This window comes from Lissotriton vulgaris, chromosome 3_1, assembly GCF_964263255.1.
Source record: "Lissotriton vulgaris chromosome 3_1, aLisVul1.2, whole genome shotgun sequence".
NCBI lineage: Eukaryota > Metazoa > Chordata > Amphibia > Caudata > Salamandridae > Lissotriton > Lissotriton vulgaris.
The window spans coordinates 1038315139-1038340613 of NC_141689.1; the positions used below are offsets into that span (position 1 = coordinate 1038315139).

Consider the following 25475-nt stretch of genomic DNA (forward strand, 5'->3'; position numbering starts at 1 on the left):
ATTCAAATGTGATGTTGAATACTGAGAATGATGCTGAATCGGCCATGTCTAATTCTCCCAATATTCTAATAACAGCGGCTGCAACACCAACAGTGGATTCTGGGATTAGTAGGACTGGACTGGAGCCATTCCCAAAATATCGGGTATGTTAAAAAAAAAGAATTTAAACGTAGTGAAAGATGGGCAACGATCTTTTGATCTCATGAATCCTCCACAGAGTTCTAATGGCAATACGGTTGATAGTATGATTGCAAATATCACTGATAATACGATGCATGTGCCTGCAGTAACTCAACCAGGCGGTGAAACAATACCTCCAGAGACTGAGGTTGGGCAGGACCTCCTAGCATGTACGTCTAGTATTGTTACTGTTACTAAGGCACACGAAGCTGCAGCCAGGTAAGCCAGTTCTGTATCAACTTGAAATATGGAATCACTTGAAGCAATTAGAGACACTGAGTCAATTGATTCGGCAGGAAATTTCTATTCAATGTCAGATTTATCCAATGCCTTAGAGTCTGAGAGTCTGGAGGGGGAATGGAGAGACGATATAAGCATAACTAGCCTAACGAGCTCAGCGCAGCTAGAGGATGGAGAGGATGATGTATCACCATCCAGGAGAGTAGAGTGGGGCGCGGAAGAGAACACAGTCCGCAAAATTGTAGTGGCTAATGGCAGACCCACTCTTTTACAGCTGGCTGGATCTGGATCAGACAATCAAGGTTCTCCAATACTAACTCATTCTGCTGAATCTGATACAGATCTGGGAGACAAACACTATGTCCCGGAAATTACATTAAGCACCATCTATCAAGTTATGCTTCAGCATCGTGAGGAAACAAAGGTGGAGAACATACGCACGCAAGGAGCAGTACGAAGGCTTCAAAACAATGTTCGGCGAGTAGTTAAGACCTGTAATGAGATGATGGCTAGAGTAGTAGAGGCTGAAGGAAGGATCTCTGCAATCGAAGATGAAATGACTCAACACAAAACCCAGATCTCTTCTCTAGAGACATTACGTGAAGATATAAATTGGAAACTGGTTGATTTAGAAAACAGCAATCTGCGAGTCTTGGGTATTCCAGAGGGGAGTGAAGGATCCAATATTCGACAATATGTTATTGAGCTCTTTTCAGAAGCCTTTCCTGAACTATCCCAGTGGCAGTGGGACACGGAACTACAAAGAGCTCATCGATTCCCCTTCCAACAGAAAAACGCGAGAGGGGCTTTAAATACCAAGCCAAGAGCCATTCTAATCTGTTTAAATAATTTTCTTGCACGTGAGGTGCTGTATGATTTGGCTAGGCCCGATCGCAAGAGAAAGGGGTGGAATTTTTTTGTTTGTCCCGAATATTGTCATGCCGGTCCAACAACGATCGCAATTTCGGCAACTTATACCACTTTTTCAGGCCAAAGGAGAACAGGCGTTTCTGGTTGATGCCTCAAAGCTTAAGATAATTTATAAGGAGAAAACACACTATCTGACCTCGGAGACTGTAGCAAAAGAGCTGTTAGCTTCTATTTAGTAAAATGTCAATGCAATCTAATCCGTGTGTAGATACCCTTGTCTAGACTGTGCTGCCTTAACCTTCTTTTTCTATTTTCCATCTCTTTTTTTTGCGGTAATTAAGCCAGGTTATCATAGCTTCTCTATCCATCATTTAGAAGGACTTTTCAGTCCCTTTGCCTCTTTTGGTTGGGTTCAGGGCGGGTGAGGATGGGTAAATTACTGGCAGATTCATTATATATTGAGCATATGGGAAAGTGGATAACGGAATTTATGGAATTTAATCGGGGATCTGCTTCAGTTCAAGTAATATGGGATGCCTTTAAAGCAGGGATACGTGGGGAGACTCTTTCTTATTCAATAAATAATCAAAGAGAATCTCGGGATGTATTAGCAGCTCATTTTAGGAAACTACAGGAATGCGAAGCTAAACTTGTAACGGCTATCAGGCTTACTCAAGACACTGAACAAATAAAATAAAATCTGGCGATACATAAATTAAAGCTTTATGAGATTCTTGCTAAGAAATTAGCAGTACAGATAGCAGTTTTCCGTACTCAAGTGTATGAGGTAGGCGAGAATGCAGGCCGCATTCTAGCTAAAAAGATCCGGCAAAAAAAACTTACTAATTGTATTGATAAAATTCAAGATGACACAGGACAAATTCATGAAAAACCGGATGAGGTGTTAGAGGTGTTTCGACAATATTATACTAAATTGTAAAATGATGAAGTAATACCCTACTCATCGGAATGCGTCCTGAATTTTTGTGGCAGTGGAAATATTTCTCAAATAACCTTAGAAGAGGCGGAAGCTCTAGATTCAGATATCACATGGGAAGAAATAGAAGCTGCTATTCTTTCTCTTGCGGTTGGAAAGGCTGTGGGGCCGGATGGCATCCCGCTGGAATTTTTAAGAATATTTCGTCATCTGTTAAAAAAAGATTTGCTTTTAACTGTCCAAGAAGCACAGAAAGGTAATGCACCGGAATCGTGGCGGCACTCAACCATTTTGGCCTTTCTGAAGAAAGATAAATTGCCTCTTTTCCCGCCCTCTTATAGGCCTATATCTTTAATTAACGCGGACAGTAAGATATATTCAAAGATATTATAATCCCGTGTGTCAGGTATAATTTCATCCATTGTTTCATACTCGCAACATGGTTTTATTTCTAATCGGGACACCACGGACCATATACGATGCGTGATTGCCTTAATGGACTGGGCTCAGGCGACTAAGACGGCACTTGGAATTACCCTGTTGGATGCCGAAAAGCCATTCGACAGGGTAGCTTGGCCGTATTTATGGGATCTGCTTTATTTGAAGGGCTTCGGATCACAGCACTAAAAGCTCTTTATGTTGCCCCAACGTCTTCTGTTAAATTAGCAGGACAGGAATCCGCTTCTTTACCTATCTTACGTGGAACTCAGCAGGGATGTCCATGTTCTCCACTGTTGTTTGCCCTTTATATCGATATTTTTTTTAACAAACTGAACCAAGCAGAGTATGTTCAACCAGTCCAAGTCTCTTGTATGAATTACAGAGCTCTCGCATATGCGGATGACATTGTTGTGGTAACAACAGACATTCAGAGGGCAATGCCTATAATTGAGGATTTAGCAACCCAGTTTGGATCCTTCTCAGAATATAAGCTGAATATTTCTAAAACTCAAATATTATTTGTAGGGCAGGATCCGCCCCCTCAAATTAAAATAGTGTCGGAAGCTACATACTGGGGCATCAAAATTACAACACCAGTGTCTATTATCCCGGAATTAAACCTTAAAAAAAGGCAAACTCATCGCTGGAGCGAATAGACCATTTCCATTTATCCTTATTGGGGCGGGCTAATGTTTTAAAAATGTTGATACTTCCTATGTTTCGAGCTATCCCTCTTGAATTTCCTCTTAGCTGCTTCAAACAACTGGAAAGGATGTCAGCAAGATTTTTATGGGGCTACAGACGCCAGAGAAGGGCCTATAAAAATATATTACCGAAGGATAGGGGAGGCTGGGGTATACCGCATTTTCTGTATTATTATTTGGCATCTGTTATACAGTTTATCAGTCCGTTGGTAATTGGGGAAAAGGCACGGATCCCACTGAGTCACTCACCGTCAATTTATGAATTTGTATTAGGAGAAGAGTGTCGTGGATGTTTGATTAAAGTTATAGAGCCTAGTTACTATAAAAAACTAAATTTAAGACCCTGAAAGCAGCTTATGTAGTATGGAGAATAATAAAGCGACAACTAGGTATTCTAAAGATTTCGCTTTATACACCTCTTGCAGCTCCAGGTACCCTCCCTCCAATTTTTCAGGACTCTGTTATGAGTAGATGGCGTAATAGTGGACTCCACTATGTGGGTGATCTGTGGCATAATGATCATCTTCTTTCTTTTGCTGAATTACAAGATAAATATAACTTATCAGGCAACGATTTTTTCAAGTATTTACAGATTTATAGTTTTTTTAATTATTTAGGCGTACAAATGTGATCTCAATTGCGGAGAATTCCTCTTATTGATAGCATGTTTAGTAAAAAATCCATAGGACATTATTATAAATTGATTACCTCATTGTGTCCAGATGATATAGAGGTATATCAAAATAAATGGGCTGGAAAGCTGGCTATGGATGTTATCCATATAGAGGAATCAATTGACTTAGCCAATAGAATTCTACTAACTGGCAGATCACGATCACAACATTATATGGCTTTATTTGACCTTTATTATACACCTTCTAAGATTTCAAAATGGGGGACGACGGTGGGCACCTCGTGCAGCAGATGTGGGGAATTTGCAGCTGATGCTCTACATATGTTTTTTCTATGTCCACAGTTAACTAAATTATTGTCTTCAGTCCAGACATTTTTGACAGTATTGTTTGGCTCGACAGTCACGTTGACAGGGGAATTAATCCTGATAGGGGTAACATCGGATACTTTATTAGAAGAGAGGAAAAGTCTACTATTTATCTGTGTGGCATTAATACGGGTGTGTATTATGCAAGATTGGATTAATCCAGTTCCCCCATTTTTTGAGACATGGCGGGCACTCTTGTTAGCTACATATAATATGGAAATTGCTATATATAGAACGAAGGGTCAGAAAAAAAGAGCTATAGGTATGAAAATCTGGACACCGATTATGGACTGGATCCAAGTGGAGCTGGCTTAAGTATCTGATCTATTTCTCTCCAGCGTGTTAGTATCAGTATTCTATTTAGGTATTACAACATGGTTTCATGAAATGTTATTTTATGATTTTACCCTTTGGTTTGATTCAATTGTGTTTTTTTATCATGATACATGCTCTGCACTTCTTGCATAAAATGGGAAAAACCTTAATAAAGATATTTTTTTTTAAAAACGAATCCTGCCACTGGCATAGCTAAAGCTTTAAATGCCTGGGGCCATCTCTCAGTTTGCTTGGTGCTGGTTGGTGGGAGGGCGAGGGGGGGAGAATGCGGCTGACAGACGAGAACAAGCAGGGGGTGCATTTAGCAATGGTGATAAGAAAAAAGAGAAAACAAAACATACCTTGCACTCGCGGCTCACTGCTGCCCCCAAAAAAGTGATGCCGGGTGTGGACCACCCCCATGGGCGTCCGCAGGGTGGGGCAAGGATGGGCGCATGCCCCCCCCCCCCCCCCCCCCCCCCGGAGCGCCTCTCCTTGCCCCCCCCCCCTGTGCACGCCCATGTGCACAAATGCATCCCCGAGGGAGGCCTGACGCCGGGGCTCATCCTCAGGCAGAACATCCAACCGTCCGCCTTAATTTTAGGCATTGCAGGGAACAAAGCTGTTTCCTGCAAAAGGCCTCATCTCCCTGATGGGGCCACCTCGCACTCCCCTGTGCACAAGAGCAGCCCCACCCCGCCCATTATCATTCTGTGTGGGGCTGCTGATGGGTGAGAATCCAGTTAGCCAAAGGAAGGCGGTGAAAGAAGTTGAAAGGAAAGGATTATAGTTATAGTATAGCAGCCATGGTTGCTGCTTTTATATTTTATGCAACTAACAACCATAGACAAAGCCAATAGTTCTGGCTTGTTGTAGGTGTAACGTTACTTGTTCCAAGTGATATGTTACTTGTTGTATTATATATCAGGATGCAATGACAGAAGCAACAAAAATACCAGTCGGGCGGCACATTATATTAAGCACAGATTTTTAGCTTATGTGTTTTAAGCCACGCATTTTATTACATCAAACACCCTTTTGGAGAGACCCCCCTAATTTATTCATCCCACTACACGCTCTGGAAACAACACCATGTCTGTCCCCCAACGTCAAGGCACTGTGCATCATGCATGACTCATGCCTTCCACTTTTTCAGATTGCCTATGTGCAGGGGCATAGTGAATCCTGCTCCACCCCACCCCTTGCTTTAGGAACTACAGCAAGGGTGGAGTTCTTTATAGGTCTCATAATTAATGTGAAAAGGTGAGTGAGTAAGCAAGTGAAGGGATGGGTGGATGGATGGCTGGATAGATGAGTGAAATGATGGATGGATGGATGAGTGAAAGAGTGGATGACGAACTAGTGAATGGGTGGATGGATGAGTGAAATAATTGATGGATTGATGAATTGATAAGTGAAAGGGTGGATTGATGAATTGATAAGTAAAAGGGTGAATAGGTGAATGGATGGACGGATGAGTGAAAGGGTGGATGTAAGGCTGAATCAGTGAGTGAAAGGGCGGGTAGATGGACAAAAGGATGGATCAATGAGTGAAGGAGTGAAAGGGTGGATGGATGAGTGAAAGGATGGATGAATCATAGGTTCAATGGATGGATGAGTAGAAGGATGGGTGGGTGGATGGAAGGATGGATGGCTAAGTGAAAGGGGAATTGAAAGAGGATGGGGGATGGGTAAATGGATGACTAAACGGGTGAATGGCTGGATGGATGAGTTAATAGATGGATGGGTGGAAGAGTGATTGGATGAGTGTATGGAGGGTTGGGTGTGAAAGGGTAGATGGATGGATGATGGATGAATAAAAGGGTGGATTGAGGGATAGATAAGTGAAATGATGGATGGAAGGAAACGTGATGGATAGGTTTGTAAATGGATAAATATGGACATTGTTGGGCACACAGATGGAAGGACAGAATGAATGGTGAAAGACTGAATGATGGATGAAAGTATGATTACACATTGTAAGCCCTATTATCTTAAGCAACATTTCCTATACATTGACTTCCCCATTTATATGAGTGATTGTCTCTTTATAATATGTGTGTGTTGTAACGCACTCCAAAACTCTGCCCCACATACTTGGGATGAGTAGCACTATAGAAGAAATTAAATACACATGAGAGAGGGTCTATGTGAAGATGAGGGGCGCCATTGGAAGGTGGTATCAAGGCCAGACTGGCAGGTGTTTTCTCTGGGAGCTGGAAAGGTGGGGGTGGTTTTGTTACCACAAAAAGACCTGCACATTTGCTTAAAGCTGTGCGTATACTGACACACCATGACGTGCACAATTGTCTCAACCTAATATAAACTTATTTTCACTTGTACTTTAGTGGTTGTCTATTTACTTACTTACATCAGAGAAGGTTGCGCAATAGTATATGTCTGTAAACCTTACCTTTTGTCCCGAACTTTGACCCTTTGTCCTGAATTTCTACACTCACTGTCCTGCATTTGCACCCATGCCAGTTGGCTTGTAAATCTGCCTCGTAGCATTCAGCTTTTGGGATGCCAGTGGGGTAATTTTAGGGTTCAGGGTGGGTATGGGTATGTAAACCTTACCTTTTTTCCCGAATTTTGACTCTTTGTCCTGAATTTTTACACTCACTGTCCTGAATTTGCACCCATGCCAGTTGGCTTGTAAATCTGCCTCGTAGCGTTCAGCTTTTGGGATGCCAGTGGGGTAATTTTAGGGTTCAGGGTGGGTATGGGTTTTGGGGTGGCAGTGATAATTTTAGGGTTCAAGGTGAGTATGGGTTTTGGGGTGCCAGGGGAAATGTTAAGGTTCAGGACGTATATGGGTGCCAGGGGTAATTTTAGGGTTCAGGGTGGGTATGGATTTTGGGTTGCAAGGGGCGAAATTTTAGGGTTCAGGGCGGGTATGGGTTTTGGGGTGCCAGGGGGACAATTTTTGGGGTCATGGCGGGTATGGGTTATGGGTTTTAGGGTGCCAGGGGGCTAATTTTAGGGATCAGGGAATGTATGAGTTTTAAGGTGCCAGGGGGGTAATATTACGGTTCATAAGTGTGCTCTAATTGTTGTCCAGTTTCAACTGCAGAATTCACCACTTTTTTTTCTCAGCTTGGCCTGAGCATTACCCGATCCTGATTGTCTGCCATTTTAGCCCCGCCCCTATTGATTAACATTAGCCATGCCCCTTTGTTTGCCAGGTTAGCCCCCCTGGAAAAATTGTTCTTTGCCAAAATCAGGAACTTCACATTCAAACTGAGCAGTGCCAGGACATGTTCCTCTGGTTAAAGCACCCAAATAATTGAATGATTAAATATAGGAAATTATTTTTCAGAGGTACACAGTTTTTTTACAACTGACAAGCTAAAACTAAAGTTTGCAGTTTCTTTGCATTACATTTACAAAAGTTATTGCAAGACCTCCTTTTGCGAAAGGCCTAACAAAGTATTTTTTTTATAAGGTCTGGCCTATATCAGCTTAAGCATTTTCACCAGACTCATTCAATCCACGAAATTCAAAATAAAAAATACTTGCATATCCGGGGAAAGACCCGATGCCCACTACAGCCAGCCGGCCCTAACTAATTGAGGCAAGCTGATACCTCTGATTGTGTGACAAATCAGGAGTCTTGCAGTGATGCGCAAAACAGTACAGATTGTGTTATACTTACGCAAAATGCGTGGGGCTTGGCAGTGCTGCTGACTGGGTCTGGGACCAGTTTGTTTGCACTTGTGTACTCACGCACCTCGCACTGGTCGGCAATGTGAGCGGGCGGCTGGTTTCTGGCCTGAGAGCTTCTGACTGGGTGGGAGGGTCCTCCAAGTACTTTGCAGGGGGCCTTCTCAAATTTTGTTACGCCACTGAATGCAGTTTTTAGGTCAACAGGTTGTAAAAAAAAAAAGGTTTGTGGTTGCAAAATAATTTGAATTGTAAAATACCTTGTTAGCCAGATTTATAATCTGGACTTCAAGGTTCGTTTTTTTTAATCTAATCTGACTTGCAAGGTTTTGTTCGATTTCGGGCTGAAAGCCAGCAGTCTGAATCTCCTTTATACAATTTACATTCATCATACTGTAATCAGTGTTTGGTATGGCGAGAATAACTTCTGTTTTAAGTTCATTCAGTTTAGGTGTTTATTTTTTACCCACCCTTTACAGGAGGACAGGATTGAGTCGTCAGAGTTAGTGGTAATTTAAGTTATCATTAGCCTAGATACTATACAGAACCCCTAGTTCAATCACGAAGGACCCAAAGGGGTTCAACATAGATAACAAATAGGCGTACGTACCAGTATTTTGAGCCCTTGAGAATACCATGAGGTAGAGGGTTGAATTTGGAGAGAGTCTCACCAATTTCTACACATTCATACCTGAGAAAGATTCAAATCAATGTTACTACATCATTATTAAGACTCAGCGTTTCTTTGAGGTTAAAGGAAGATTTTAAGGGCAACTGTATCAAAGGGCAAGGACAAATCTAACAGAATAAGAGAAAAACTAAAATTTTCATCAAATATTTTTAGGGTGACTCCTGCCACTAAACAGGTTTCAGTACTGTACAAGACGAGAAACCCTGACTAAAAATCACCCCAACAAGTTGTTAACCCTTAAAATGAAATGTAGCCAAGTTTTCCCTGATTTTAGGAATGGAAGTGTTTTGACAGGACAGAAATTATCCAGAGGATTTGAGTGATCTATTGTTTTTTTAGTAGAGGTTTGACATGGCCAGCTTTCATGAGGCTTGGAACACACTAATGTTTCAAGGAAGAATTCAGGATTTAAAGTGCATCTGGTACCAGGGTTTGACTGTTTTTAGTCAGGTGTGGAGCTAATGTGTTTGCATCCCAGCTGAAGGGTTTCATGGAATTCACTTTGGGGCCACATGTATAAACCTATTTTGCATTCGCAAATGGTGCAAATCACTAAATTTGACTGTTTGTGAATGCAAAATAGCCTTTCAAGATGTATCAAAGTCTTTGGCAGTGCATTTTAATTGTGATTACCTAAAATTGCGACTCCAAATAGGCAATTGCAATTTGCAATTCCCTAAGCTCATGTACCAAGCATTTCCTAAATGCAAACTGGGCATTTAGAAACTGCTATTGCCATCGACTCCAAGTCAATGGTAACCTTGTGCAATTTTTTAACTGACCAAAAAATGCATTTTTCAAAGTGTCATGTAGCTCACATGTGCCCCTAGGGCATGTGTCCACTTTACATGTGCACATTCTTTGGGGGTGCTTCAGGGGGCCCATAAGCTCCCGGGCACCCTTGGTTTTGAATTAAGTAATCACAAATTAGGTAATACAAAACCATTTGCACCTATGGGCCTTTAGGCCAATAGGAACAAATAAAGTATCATTTCCTAATAGCGATTCCTTAATTACTATTGCGACTCTGTAGGAATTGCTATTTTCTTACCTACCATTTTGCATTCCCTAAACTGCGATTACCTAAAATTCGCTTTCTTGGGAATGCAACATGAAACTTTGATACATGTGGCCCTATGTTTTTGAGTGAATCCTCAATGGCTTGTCTAAAATGGGTCAATGATGTATTTGCTTTATTAGATATATGAATGCCAAAGATATCCAAATTGGAGAAACAGAATTCCTGTTTGAAGTGGCTAATGTTATTGTAGAAGAATGTTGTAAAATCATCAATTTCACTTTTAGTCACATGGGTGCATGACTCTTTCAACATTTCAACCAACTTTCCATGTCTGTTGGCCAATCAAACTTTTTTTTATAACATGTCTTTTGAAAGCAGAGGAGAGTTTTCTTCATTTTCTTTCGATGTCTTGTATGGCACTTGTTAGACCTGACCGCGTTAGAGATGTCTCCCATCCACTTTTTGCCTGCCTTCCTCTATTTTTCTGACCTTGTTTTTGCTGGCCTTAGGACTCTGAGAACTTTACCACAGTTAACCACTGCTAAAGTGCACGCACTCTCCCTTAAAGCATAGTAATAATGGTCCAACCCCAATTGGCATATTTCATTTACTTACAAGTCCCTAGTATAGTGCACTATATGTGGCCAGGGCCTGTAATTTAAATTCTACGAGTGGGCCTGCAGCAACTATTGTGCATCCCACTTAAGTAGCCCTTAACCATGTCTCAGGTCTGCCACTGACAGCCTGTGTGTGCAGTTTTACACTGCCATGGTGCCTGCTGCCTATTCCTGTTCAGTCTGGTTTGAGTGACAGTTGGACTTTGTGTATTCCCTCTAGACAGCCACACACAAAGGAAGGGTAGGTGTGACTGAGTAGCCATCTGCATGTTGGTAGGCAATACTAAGCAGGATGGGCGGGGGGAACTGACACTTACGCCTGAAAGGGCTGTGCACTGCCCACACATAGGGCTGCATACCCCCTGTAGTGAGACTGGAGTCATTGCAGGAAGGTTGGACCTCTGTGCACTTCAATGGTTTGTTTGAAGTCTCCCCCACTTCAAAGGCATAGCTGGGTATAGGCACTGGACCCATGGCACCACAACTTCAGTACACTTCTGGCTGGACCTGTGACCAATCTGCCAGGAGGAAGAGAACCTGCTGTGCTGCTCAACAACTGCCACTCTGCTGGAACTGCTGTTTGAGGAACTCTTGCCTTGCTGTGTTGCCCTGCTGCTTGCTGCTTTCTCTCTGCCTGGGTGAGAAGGACTGGACCTAACTCACTTGAGCCCAGAGTGAGTACAAGGGCTTGCTAGCTGGCCTCCTGTTGCCTAAATCTCAGGAACACAAAATACTTAGAACCCATCTATTCCAACCCTTGGGCTCATTTGCTTGTGAGCCTCGGCTGCCAGTGGTGCCACCCCAGTCCTGGACCCTTGGAAGTAGACCTAGGGGTTTGCTCTAGTGAAACCAACACATCCTCTGCTGCAAGAGCAGAATCAATGCATCACCACTTTTGCGGGAACCGGACCGGCGCATCACACTCGGAACCACTGCTTCGCATTTGGAACCACTGCTTCAGAACCATCGCTTCGCCGCCACTGCGTGGAGAAGATTGACGCATCACCTCAACAGCGTGGAGAAACCCGGTGCATTGCATTCGTCACTACCTAACTTCAGAATCGACGCTACGCTAACAGAACCGACGCATCACAGCAGTTGCGTGGAGTAATCCAATGCAACACCACAACTGTGTGGGAATCACCAATGGATCTCGCTTGGGCGACCAGGATCAAGGTACTTTTGCTCAGCGAGCCCTGCATAGGTCCTGTATTCGACCCACTATCCATCGTGGTCAGCCTGAACTCATGATTTAGTCCCAGTCCAGCGCGACCAATTAAATCTCTAGGCGCTACTTGCTTCTAAGCACTGCTTTTGCATGTAATCTTTAAAAATTCATATCTCGACTTCTACACGTTGAATTTTTGTTGTTTAAGTCTTGTTTATATATATATATATATATATATATATATATATATATATATATATATATATATATATATATATATTTTTTTTTTTAATTAGTGTGGAGTATTTTGATGGTGTTTCCACTGATTTACTGTTTAGGTATTGCACAAATACCTTACACATTGCCTTGTAAATTAAGCTTGACTTCTCTGTGCCAAGCTACCAGAGGGTGAGCACTGCATACTTTAGGTTGTGTAGTGGATTACCTTAACTAGGATTATGGTTCCTGCTTGTACAGGGTGTGAGGTTTGATCAAAAAGCACATCTTCCTTACTGATTTTGTAAGAGGTAATTTCTATCTTCTCCTGTAGATCATCGAAACCTAAAACATTTCCTTGGGTCATGCCCCGATTCACATACATTACCACTGGCCCACCTAATCCAAGAGGTGCGACTCCCTGGCAGTGGAACTGGCTGTCGAAGAAACTGCTCTACTTTAATGTTTGTGCTGTAATGGCCCATAAGTTGCCAGGTCTACAGACTGCGTGTAGTTGCCATGTCATGGTTCCTAGAGCCAGTGATGCTAAATGCCTTACAGAACTCCTTTCAGAACTCTATATCTCCTTGGATAACTGTTATTGAATGTACCATCAGGACTATAGAGAACTTATAAAGTGTGCTAGAAATGTTTTCAACGAGGTTAACCAGAACTTTCTTTGTACCTGCTCCTTACTGCCTCTAAACGGTTTTATTTTTCACTCCTACAGGGTCTGTCCGTCTCCGAGAGGGGAAGAGCGGATCTGGCGGGAGCACAGTGGAAGTCTACTTGAATGGTGCTTGGGGAACCATCTGCAGCAGGCGCTGGGATGATAATGATGCCTCGGTGGTGTGTCGCCAGCTCCAGCTTGGGTGAGTGCATGGCCACAGTGGCGACCGGAAGTTAAAGGACCAAGGTGTACTTACAGTGCTCTTCTTTCATACACAGATCATTTGATTGACGGTTACATTTTTTCTAAAGATTTACTCACAGCAGATCAACTTTTAAACAATTAAAGGGATCTTCAGTTTTCAAACACATATTCTCATTTGGCAAGTCCTACAGGTATATTGTTCAGTGGCTTCATTAAAACTGTCTTCTTTCTGACAGTAGTGCAACTGTAATTCCATGTTAGCTACTTTTAAAACACTCCTAATGATAGGGCAAGGCTAAATTAATATTTATTACTCCTCGCCCTCACCCTGAAATAGGGTCCCAAATAGATTATTTTGTTTTCCTTCAGAATGTTTTGGAGTTTACCTCACAGCAAAATCATTTTATATGTCAGCCTGGCTGTCACATTTGGGGACTTGCCTGTATAACCAGAAACTGACCACCTGCTGTGAGGTCCTTTGCGCAGTCTTCACAGCACAAAGAGAGATCAAGAGGAAACATGTTTTTATATTTTGTAATTCATTATCAGACAACTCTCTTTCCCCATCTTATATTTAAACTCTCTAAATCTCTCTCTTTTACTTTCATCCTCTTGTCTCTCCTCTTCATCCTCTCCCTACCATAACATCTTAACCATTTCCTCACTTTGAACCCTTCTATCCCTTTTGCTTCTTCTCTTATCTACTCCTTCCCCTTCCCACTTTAACCCTGTTATTACACATTCATGTGTATCTCCCTATCCTCCTATGCACCCAGATTCTGGAATGACATTGACGTATTCATCAGGACCTCCCCAACGCTGCTCCAATTTAGGAAAGAGTTGAAGATTCCGATCTGCAAAGAACACTACATTACAATGCATTACCTGTCCACAAAGAAGCTACCTCTCCTATTACTCAGCGACGTTTAGCTTGCTTTTGACCATGTACAGTGCTCCGCTGCCTTTTGGCTATGTTTGCGCTATAGAAATATTATATACATATGTATACATTTCTTCCCCATTCCTTATCTTCAGTCTTTACTCTGTACCTTTCTTCTCCCCCACTCTCCTTGCAACACTCAGTTCCTCCTTTTGCTCTCATCAGTTCACAGGCCCCGCCCCATACTCAAGTAATGGCTGCCCCTGCTCAAGAAATCAGTCTGGAGATACTGAGGTTCATGTGGAGTTGTAGGGCAGTCCAGGGGTTGTGGATTGTTAAGTACATAGAGAATTAGTGATTGCCCGGTAAAATCCACTAAAAGTACTATGTGTGGTGGGGATATGCCTGAAGCAATGTAAAGAGATGTGTGAGATGTGCAAAACAGGGCCTTTTGGAAGGCCAGCGCACAGAGCACTACAGTGGTTGGACGGCTTGGCTGTACACAGGGCAGCACTCTAGGAAGGCTTAGATGAATGGAGAAGTATTGAAGGTTAGGGAAACAACCTTAACAACGCGGGCATCACCTTGCGATGCCCTAACGACCGCATTGTAACCACGCAATGCCATTACTACGCAAGTCATTACATCGACTTGCAGTAGATGGCGTGCTAACATTAGAATTAGTATAGTTTACTATTCGAACACCTTCCCTACAGTTACGTAGGCTGGAGTTGGAATAGTAAGTTATACATTTCTAATGTCAGCACGTCATCTACTGCAAGTCGATGTAATGACTTGCTTAGTAATGGCTTTGCGTGGTAAAAATGCAGTTGTTATAACGACCGCGTTGTAACGGCACGCGGAGTAATGGCTCGCTTTGTAACGAGTCATATTCTGAAGGTGAGGAGTGAAGGTGCACATAGCAGTATGGGGAGGTTGTAATTTCACCGGGCAGTGTTAAGCGACGTGGTAAAGTATAAAGCAGGGTTGAGTGCGGCATCAGTACTTTCTGTGGAGTAATAATATGCATCACAGCATGGGGAGAGGTGAAATTACACAGATCAAAAAGACACGGCTAAAGGGGCCCAGAACACTAGTAAGAAGAGGTAAATTACTAGATATCAGTAGTTATGATTAGAGGAACCAAAGAGGAAAGGAGGGAAGGGAGTATAACCCTCATAGCAAAATGGCTGCCATGCAAGCACTCCCTCAGCAGCCATCTCGGTAAAAAACAACATTTTCATTTGGGCTGGACTGGCCGTACTGGCATCAGGCGTTTTTCCGGGCGGCTGGAAAGGTGGGGGTCCGGTTTTGAAGCAGCGCTGCAATATCAGCCCCAGGAACAAAATGCGCAGGCCAGCATTATTCACTCAGCATTCACTTTCGTTTCCAGCCTCTATGTGCTTTGAAATATTTTATCAGTTTTCAGCAACAATAAAAGTGTTAAGACATCTCTGGTCATTATAACTCCTGCTGGAGAGGGATTGGAGTTTTGTCTAGTGGCAGTTTTGACTCATAAAAGGTAGCACAGGGAGTTGACATGCCTGCTGCAAAACATGCACCACGCAGATCACAGAACTACAATTCAAGTGCATAGCTCAGTGGCTTACTGCTTTTGTCACAGAGATCCATTTGTCATCATGTAGATCATAAATCTACCTCAGTGAGCTAAGAACTGCCATCAAAGACCTCTATGCAAACTGTATAGTAAAGGTTAGAAACTTATGTTTTTCCCCAATCTTTTGTATCCTAATGTTGCTTTAAAAGGATTTGTTTGGGTAGAAATACATTCTTATTAGTAAAGCCAACACTGACCACTGTGTTATGTTTGGAATTCTGAGTTGGTCCATCGCCAGATCAGTACTCTTAAAAATGCCCAGAGAGGTGCTATAGGACAAATGAAATACATGTGAGAGAGGGGCTATGGAGAGATGTGGGGTACTGTTTGAGGGTGAATGTGAGGGAATCATTGAGGTGCCCTAATAAAGATGCTCCTATCCTGGTGCACTCCAAGGTCCTTATTTTCAATGCTTTAAAAGCTAATAAAATTGAATGTATAATGAAAAATGTGTTGTAGAATGCACCATTATTGCCATTTGTTTCCATATTTTCGTTGCGGGAAAATCGACAAACCCTCCCTTATAGTGGGTAGACTCGTTCACTCCACATCCTTGGTACGCAACATATGGGGGGCTAGTCTGACAAAATTTGCCTGGGTTGCTTTGGGTTCTCAGTCCGGCCCTGATTGCCATAGCTAATAGATCAGCAAGACCTATTAGCTTTGCCAACGCCAGTTCTTTGTTTTTTGCTGCAGAAGGTGAAAGCCAGATAGCACTGTGATCCAAGAGATTTTACAGTTTTGGCATCCATGCAATTTCAGTATTCATTTCACTGATAGCGCAATGGAAAATTACCCGACCCGTTGCGGGCCACCTTGTCATTTCATCGAATCCTTCCAAAATCAATGGACTTCGCATAGTGGAAATGCAAAGCCCTTGCAAATCTCTTCTGCCCACCAAATTTCACTCTCGATGGATTTTGAACTTTTTTCACTGCATTTTTTCCCCACTGATAGTGCTTACAACACTGCTTCTCGCCACCTGGTAGAAGACCTTGCTACAACAGAATACAAAAATTGAAACAACTCAGAGCGAATGGTGAGGTGAAGGTATCATTATTATAGTCTTATATCTGGACTAGAACGTCTCTTGACACAATGGAATAATTTATCGTCTGTCCAGGAAGAACATTCTCGGGCCTAATACAGTGTATGTGTAACCAATTAAAGGACAGCTGTGTTACCATAGAGCAACATATACGTCTGTCAGAAAATAATCATTTTGTTGAACAGCAGAAACGGTAGTCCTGAGAAACCATGTACCGCAAAAATATCTTGCTCCTGTCTAGTAGATGGATTAAAATAAATTATTGGGAATACAGTGTCAGCACACATGATCCCCGCTTCCTTTGCAGTATGAGGAGGGGTGCATATGTCCCTTGAATAACGCTACCAACAGGAATGTGCACCAATTGTGTGTCTAAATAAATGCACATTGTATACTATGAACAGACATAGAGGACCTCAATTAATGTCAGAATAAATCTGTCCAAGTACACAGCGCCCCTTGTTTCGACTGGACTCTGAATTCTGATTTGGGGAGAAGAGACGAATGCACTGGGTCAAACCTGGTGGAGCATGTCCACAGACTAGATGTCGAACTTAGGCTTTTTTAGCAGAAATCCATGTGGTGGTAACACCAATTTCTGCAGTGGGGCAAGGCCTGCTGCACAGCAAGATGGCTGTATTGTAAAGAGCGACAATCAAAGAGGAATGACTCACCAGTGTCAACGAACCAGAGTCTCAGATGTGTTGTATCGGAGACCCTCAAGTATATGTTATCCGCTCATGTGGTAGGGTGGATAGTGTAATCATTGGGTCTTAATCACATGAGGGTTAGGTACTTCAAAGGATAAACCGACCTCGACCAGGAGGGAGAATGTGGTTCGCAGTCGCGGGAAGTGACAAAAAATATCTCCTAATCCTGTTTGAAGAAACTTTGTTTAGTCAGGAAAGGGATATGGTTAAAAGAAACAGTGGTGCTAGGGTGGATAAATGATTGGTCCACAGCACCTATTGGGGGGTCCAAATGTTTCGGCCTTAGGTTGCTTTTACTAATCAGATGGCCTTCTTCAGGATCATGGTGTGGGCAGTGGTCTTGTTAATTCACAAAGCACCTTTTGGAATAAAGAGGGTGAGTGCATTTCCTTACCCTTCTTCATCAGTGAGCTCAACGACTCGTTGCTGATGTGTTCATAGGTGCAGTTTTTACCTATGACTTTGTTAAGGGTCTTTTGTTCTCCATACGACATAGGAGAAATGAGGAGACCTCTGACCTAGGATGAGGTAATTGCCGTTTCTTGCAGAACACATGTCCACCTTCACTATACTGCTCACCACACATGTCAAACTGAAACACACTCCAGCGGCTCGGCACTGCCTGCTGATGGGAGGGTGGAGGAATGATTGCCGCACTAAAGCCAGTTATGTTAAATACAGCTTTGTCACTTGGTATGCACAAGGGCTGGGCTCCATGAGGAAGCGACACCAAATACTGGAATACTTGTGGCGTAGGGGAGTGGACATTGCATTCCTTCAGGAAACACATCTAGCAGGTGAGGAGATACCCAGAATTCACAGGAGATAAGGGGCCAGATACACACTACAGACATTTCCTCTTATACGCAGAGGACACAAATCACCAGTGGCGGCTGCCGCCAATCAAAACTGGTAGGGCGGCGGTGGTGGGGCAGAGGGGATGGAGAGAAGGGGTTGGGATTTTTAAAAAAAAAGAAGAAAAATCACTATCTCACAGGTGCGCTCCGCTCGCGCTGTCTGCCGCCTCGTTGCTCCTGCTCCTCCTCCGGATGAGGATGGGCCTGGAGGCACAGTCTCCCCACCCAATCCAGACACTTCTCTAATAGCATAAGAGCAGCATCTGGATTGGTCTGAGCAGCCTCGTTTGCCATTCAGACGGTACCTGGGAGCCTGTGGGGTTTCTCCAACCTGGCTGTGGAACACAGCCCGGTTGGAGAAACATAAGTGTGCATGTCTGTTTGGCCCACCTTAGACGGCTGGCCAAACTGACATGCACATGCACATGACATGCACCTTTTAAGTGCATAGTACTCCTCCCTGCCATGGCCCGGCCCTGCCCCTCCTGTCGGACATAAGCAGCCCAGACAGCGATAAATAAAACAATAATAACAATGTGTTATTATCATTTTATTTCTCATCTACTGGCCATTGCGGAGGAGCCCCCTCTGCAAATCACTGTGCACATAAACAAAGATGGCCGCTATGTCCTGCTCAATGCGAACCTTATCAGCTTCCCTGTGATGCTGGATAGCATCTCTACCCAAAACATAGAGCAAACACAGTTTCTTGACACAGTAACTCTACTTCTGTTAGCTGATGTCTATAATCCGTGGGGTGGGGGTGCGGGGGGAGCCTCGATAGGCGCCTAGTGAATGACATCGCAACGCGGTCCAACAGATTGATTCTGCTCACCACCCCGGACTAATCCCTTTTTTTCTGTAAGACACCTGTGTGCTCACTCAAGATCCCCACGTCCTAATTAGAAGGAACACGATTGCCTTTGTGCACCCCGTTTCGGCGCACAACCAGTGACGTCTCTTTTCTACCACTTAACCCTGAAGAGCCCTGGAGCCCCTTGTTCTCCCAACAGTTCGACTGTGAGAGTATTCCCCCTCCTGTTGCTACATTCATGATGCCCCTCATCCCTCACTAGTGCTGATGAAGACCCCAGCAGTAAGGTCAAAGACACCTACGGTCAAGGGGTCGAAACGTCGACTCTCGTATACCTGCCAATAACCGTTCAACAGTGATTTAATAACTGTGACTCTACATGTGTTGTATTGCATTATGTCCTAAGTGTTTAGACGTTGGCTATTTGGTATATAAACATCTGTATACCTGAACTGCTTGTGATTTATTGTATTGTATTGTATTGTATTGTATATAGCGCTTATCACCCAGGGGTCTCTAAGCGCTTGCCTTGGGAACCCGTCCTGGCTTTTCCCTGTGAGATAGCCCCTACAGGGCATCCCCAAGGTGAAAGCCAGGCATCCCGCCGCGGGGGGCCGTTGTGGAGATTAAGCAAGCTTAATGCCCAGAGTTGCAGAGTGTGAACCCATGATTAGGTCAGGCACCAGAGCGAGAATTATCAAGTCCGTGGACATTTGAGCTCAAGACCCTGCCGCATCGGGAATTGAACCCTGGTCCCGGGTCTGACCTCTGCTTCAGGGTCTGCCTGCTCTAACCAGTGAGCCACACTTCTCCACTGTCACTACCTTCAATCTTTCCTACCCTTCACTAACTACCTCGCACTTCCCATCCCCCTCTGGGCGCCACCTTTGTGAATTTTTGATTATATTGTCTCCCTGCGAAAATGAGATTTGTACTTTTGAACCTTCACCAATGTGATTAAACAATATTGTGTGTTAATCTATTGCGTTTTCGCTTCTTAGAAAATTGCTGCAAATGTCCTATGTTTGAGTCCTGTTTTTCCCTGTTTATGTAATTATCTCTAAAACCCTGGGACCCCTCTCTTGCATATCATTTAGTACCCAGGTCCCAGTGATTCCGGGTTTACCCTTTTTGTAACCCTTGATAAATTATGAGGCTGTAAAGAAAAGTGCCACACAAGCCAACAAATGTAAAGCAATGGGCGGACCCCAAGCCCTTTTTTTTATTAACATTAGTCTCGCAAGCGAGACACATGTGCTAGCGCATGGTCTCGCAGGCTCGACCCTATAAAAACACAGAGTTCTGCATGTTATTTCCCGTTCCAGATGTTGAGCTCATAATTGCCCCTAAAACGTCCATTAAAGCTGCTCCCTATCTGTAATACTATGTACTTTAATACCATGCCTTTTCACATGGTTACAAGCAATAGATGTGGGAGAGCCTTTAAGGGTTTATTCCAGATAGCTATTTCTGGCTCTGCTTAAGTTCCTTTTATATCCTTGAGCCCAAAAACGAGGCAATCCTTCATGTGGCTTCTGTCTGCCACCGATGCTCTTAGCTAGTGAAGCAAACTTAGCACCTTCCATTCCCCCACCTCCTCTGCGCCAGAGGTGCTGCCCAGCCATGGGTGTGGAAGGGAACACTTCCAGTAGTACTGGAAAATTGTAAAAGAGTTGTGTTATGTTAATACTTTTTCAAATAGTTCCTCTCAGACCACTTTCACAGCTCTTTATCTGGTCTTGATAAACTGTGACTCCGACAGACTGGGGTAATTAAAAAATGCTTAAGTGTCTAGATGGCTTCAGTGGTGTAACAAAACTTGAGTGGGGCCCCCTGGACAGTGCATAGAGGGGGTGGGGGGGTGGGGGGGGGGGACTCCGTCCCAACCCCCACACTGCGGTGGCTGCGGGGAATTTTGTTACACAACTGGATGCCTTCAACACTGCCTAAAAAGTCAGTAGCATATTTCTGCATTTGTGCTTCATTGAAGACTTGTCACTTGCCTTGGCTCTTCTTTTGTTATAATAATGTGCGTGCTTGCATTGACTGAGCCGGTAAGAGGCTTACACCTGTCTTGACATCGGTCTCTTTGTTCAGACAAGAGATGTCAGCTATAGCAACTTTAGCACAGAGTACCCTGCCTTTCCTTAATTTGTGCTTTTTTCTAGAACGTTTTCCCAAATCAGCTTGATTTAACATGCAACATGTGTTTTTATTTAACACAATGTAGTGAAGTGCCCCCTCAAGCAATTAAACACAAAACATTAATATTTGATGTAAAATTGGAGAGATGTGCCTCTAGTGTCAGATTTCCACAATATGCAATCGGGAAATCTGGGTTCCATCTTGGCTTCCCCACTTGACCAAATTGTGTGATCCTATGCAACTACTTTTTTGCCCTGTGCCTATGTTTTCTTCATAATCCCAATTAAGAACGACACCTAACAAAAAACAGTTTAGGGTAATAGAGCTGGCACGTGACAAATTACTTGCTTCTTAGTTCAATATTGTCATTGTTGTCATGGATGGAGCAAGCTTAGCACCCTCCATTCTCCCCACCACCTCTACACCAGAGGTGCTGCCGGGCAGGAGGTGGAAGGGAACACTTCCTGGAGTGCTTAAAAGTTGCTTGGAGAGGGATATTATTTTAATTATTTTTAAACAATTTCTGTTCGACCACTTTCCAACCACTTTCACAGCAAGGGTGCTTACGTTGTGGTCAGGATTGTTTCTGCACAGGAAGTTATACCTTCCTGCACAAGAACAATTTTTAGAGGCGTTTTCACCTTTGTATGTGTGCTGCAGGAAGCAAAAGAGGAACTAAAGATATTTCTCCTTGTTATGCCAAGGTCAGGTAGGCGCAACGTTTTGGCACAAGCCCGGGTTTAGTCACTTTAGTAAATCTGAGTTTGCATCAAAATACATAGTGGATGCATGGAATGCCTATGCTCCCCATGTAATGCCTCCTCTATGCAGGGTAATGCAAGGTAGAGCAAGACACAATCTTATGTTTCTTTGCATATGAAAATATTGATTTGCGTTGCTTTCTAAATGTCAACTTTGGCACTTCTGTTGCCTTCGGACGATTTGCGTGATGCAAGGACAATGCAAATGCATAGTAAATCTAGCTCTTGGTGTATTGGTCTTTCGTATGAAAGAGATAGAATGTTTGTAAATGCGAAAATACAATTTAAATCTCTTGTACAAATTTAAAAACACCAAAAAGCACTTATTTGTTGCACAAAGATTGTAGAATCTGTTTAATACAAGTCAGATTTAAAAAACACTGTAGCTCAGAATGTGTAGGAACATGCAGAGAGATTCTATGCTTCCTATAATCACCTAACGCATGGAAAAATAATAATGTTGGCATAAATATCTCCTTTCTGCTTATCACTGTTAATTCTAGAAAACAGAACAGAAGAAGGTAAAGCCATGTTTTGTTAATTGCAGCTTTTATTATGTTCTGTGACCTGGCTTTCCACTTGGATGCTTGCTTTGGGACCAGGCACAATGACGTCAGAACTCAACTGTAGTAAGTTATTACAGTTGAGCAGCAATGCCATTTCTTCATCACAGACGACTGGGTGCGTCACAGGTCCCCTGTAATAAGGAAATTAGAGAATGTCTTTTATAGAAGGACTGCAGGTTACAAGATATAATATTCACTTTTTAAAATAATAAAAAGGTCTTTATCATATTTTTTGCGTGAAGTTTGTTGCGTGATTTACATTCAAGATATTTTGATGGCTCAGCTTGTACTTCTGAACTTGGAGTGAAGTCCCTTGGGTTTATCCTCCCCTAATAATTTTCTGGTTTGCCCCCTTCTAAATAGTAATGAGGGCACAGGACTGAATAAATATGCCACCTAGAAGAAACCCCCATATAATACAACAGCGAAATAAATATGGTAGAGAACAGGCATGCAGGAGTAGGCCTGCACCGAGTAGGATGTCTATTTTGATCATTTAGCTTTGGCCAATTCATCCTCAGGCAGGTTTCAATCCTGCCTTTGATTGTATAGGAGTGATTGGGTTGAATGCAATTCAATGTCTGGTGCGGGTATAATGCCAGTGAAGTGTAGGTTGTACAGTCTGTGTATATTGTTTTGGTGGTAGTGAACATGTTACTTGTGATTGTTGGCTGCAGATTAGTGTATACAATTCTGTCAGTACCCCACAAACTTCAGGGATGTCCAAAGCATGTGGCTCTCGCCGCACAATCCAACGGCCAACACCCTGCCTTCTCCTTGAGTATTTTGCAAATAAGGGACTAATTTTTATGTCTTTTCCAAGTTCTTGTGATATATTTCAACTTTATCTGTAAATGTACACCAAAATGCCAGTTCTGAACTCTTTGAACCTCAAGTTATGTTCCCTCTCATAATCTGTGCTTATTTTTTTGAAGTGGTTGCAGGTGTTAGGCACCAGCTCTCGCTTTTAGGGACTACTTCTTACTTTTCATTAGAGTTTGGCATAGAGAAAAAGGGACAGACTCAGAAAAGAGAGAAAGAGGAAGCAGAGACGTTTTAAGGGATGGGCAAAGTGATCATTGGCCCAGGGCCCCCAGCTTTTTTGGGGGGGCTGATAGAGCCAGCTCTGTTCTGTAGCGAGTCCTGCCCTGATCTTATAGAGATTATTTTAAATACTGTTTTCTTTAATCTATTTTTAGTGATAGGCAACATCCATTAAAAAGCTTGTTTTAGATCAAAAGAGGACCTCGCATTTGAGAAACGGGAGCGGTCACTAATATTATTTGCAATAATATTAGTGAGTGGATGCTGCATTATAATATTGAAAAAACACCTCATTAGCCTTGCGAACAAATTTAGGATTTGGAACAGTGTGTGTGTGTGCATTGTCAGTGACCTGGCCAAAGAGGGCATGAAAGAGTACTTGTGGTCTGTGCAGGTAAGCGCGGTGAGGCGGGAGAGGGGGAAATCGACGGAGGGTGGAACAGGGAAAATCAGGGCTCGAGTCGGGGTACCACGCGGGTGGACGGCATCCCCCCACTTATTTTATCCGGGGGGACGCCGTGCCAAACAGCTGGACTTTACTCTTTGGCCACTCTGGGACGAGGAGCTCGGCACCTTTCGTGACGTCACTTACTGTTGTGAGGTCACTTCCGGTGACAGCGTCCCCCCACTTTTTTTTTTACGACTTGTGCCCTGGGGAAAATTAAATAAATAATTCCTATTCCCTCATCTGTCGACGTCCCTCCCGCCACACCACGCTTTCCTGCACGGATGCTGCTGTAGAGCTGAAAATGGATCATAAATTCAAAGGTGTTCGGAATAGGGACCCCCAGAAAACCTTTGGCCAAGGGCCCCAAAATCCTTAAGATGTCCCTGTGAGGACGTAGAGATAGAAAATAACCCACTAGATCAAATTTAAAAAATGCTCGAAGATTAAGGCAGTGGGAAACAAAGACAGGAGGTAGAATCAAGACTAGGCAGACTTGGTATTCGGCTAGGGAGCGCTTGTGAGTGCCGACAGTGGGCCCTGGAGAAATACTCCGCTGTCCCATACAGATAGACAGACAGACAGACAGATCTCTTTCTCCCCCTCTCTATCTCTCTCTCTCCTTGTTCCAATCGTATTTCCATTTGTCAGATGTTATTGTCTCACACAACGCCGACTCTCTCGTCTGCTGACTCGCTTGCTCTCGTGTTTATCATTATATTTCCGTTCCACATTTCGGTATATAGAGTGTGCACCTTCACATGACACAAAACTAACTGCCTGTCTGTGCTCTTTTCAGAAGAGCTGACGGCCTTTAAAATTCCATGCCGTTCATGTGGAGGACAATTCTGTTTAAATCATTCCCCGCCATCTAGAGTTGCATTTTAAGACAGCCTTCTTGGAGAAAATTGGAATCCGCTTCGGTGTTGACTGAATTATGGTAAAAGTGAAGAATGTTGGATATCTGCTGGCGTACGTTTGAACAGCCTCAAGGGCTTGATGTCAAGATTACAGCACATTATTTAAAAATGTTTTAAGTATGTCTGGAATAAACAGCACTCCAACTCTAATAACTAATATTTAGAGGGAAATCAAGGATAACCTATCTTCCAGGATGTAATAAACTGGAAAGTACGTGCATAATGGCTATATTAATTACTTCCAGCTATCTTGAGGCCTGCTTCGAAAATACGTTTTCATGTGGAAAGGGTGAATTGGCGCCAAATGTATTCGCAAACCGCAGTCTCGGCAGGTTTGTGGTGACTGGATTCCCATACCTTTAGTACTGCATATTAAACAACTTTACTTTCCGTTGCAGGGATAAAGGCACAGCAAAGCAAGCATCACTTTCTGGAGCGGGCCTCATGCCAATCTACTGGTCGGATGTGAGTTGCCAAGGAGACGAAGAAAACATCCTCCTGTGTGAAAAAAACACCTGGCGGGACGGGCCATGCCCCCACAATACGGCTGCGGCGGTTGAATGCAGCTTCACGCACGGTAAGGACTAGTTTCTCCCAGAACTGGGATTCTCTCTGACTTGACAACCGTTTTCCTGATGTATATCCCTCTATAGAATATGTAATCACTGTGCACAGATTATCATTTCGATGAGAGCTTGAAATTGGAACATAGAAGTGCGGGTACGCTGTA

The 25475-nt window shown here is 43.2% G+C and overlaps 1 protein-coding gene across 1 annotated transcript in view; it reads left to right on the forward strand.

The window, feature by feature from the left end:
- The window catches only part of PRSS12 (serine protease 12), a 585240-nt gene that overhangs the window by 129501 nt on the left and 430264 nt on the right, over positions 1-25475 (forward strand). Inside the window, exons 2-3 of the mRNA XM_086961447.1 lie at positions 12794-12935; positions 25144-25322. Of these exons, the coding sequence (XP_086817573.1) occupies positions 12794-12935; positions 25144-25322 (321 nt within the window). The remainder of the gene's footprint in view (positions 1-12793; positions 12936-25143; positions 25323-25475) is intronic.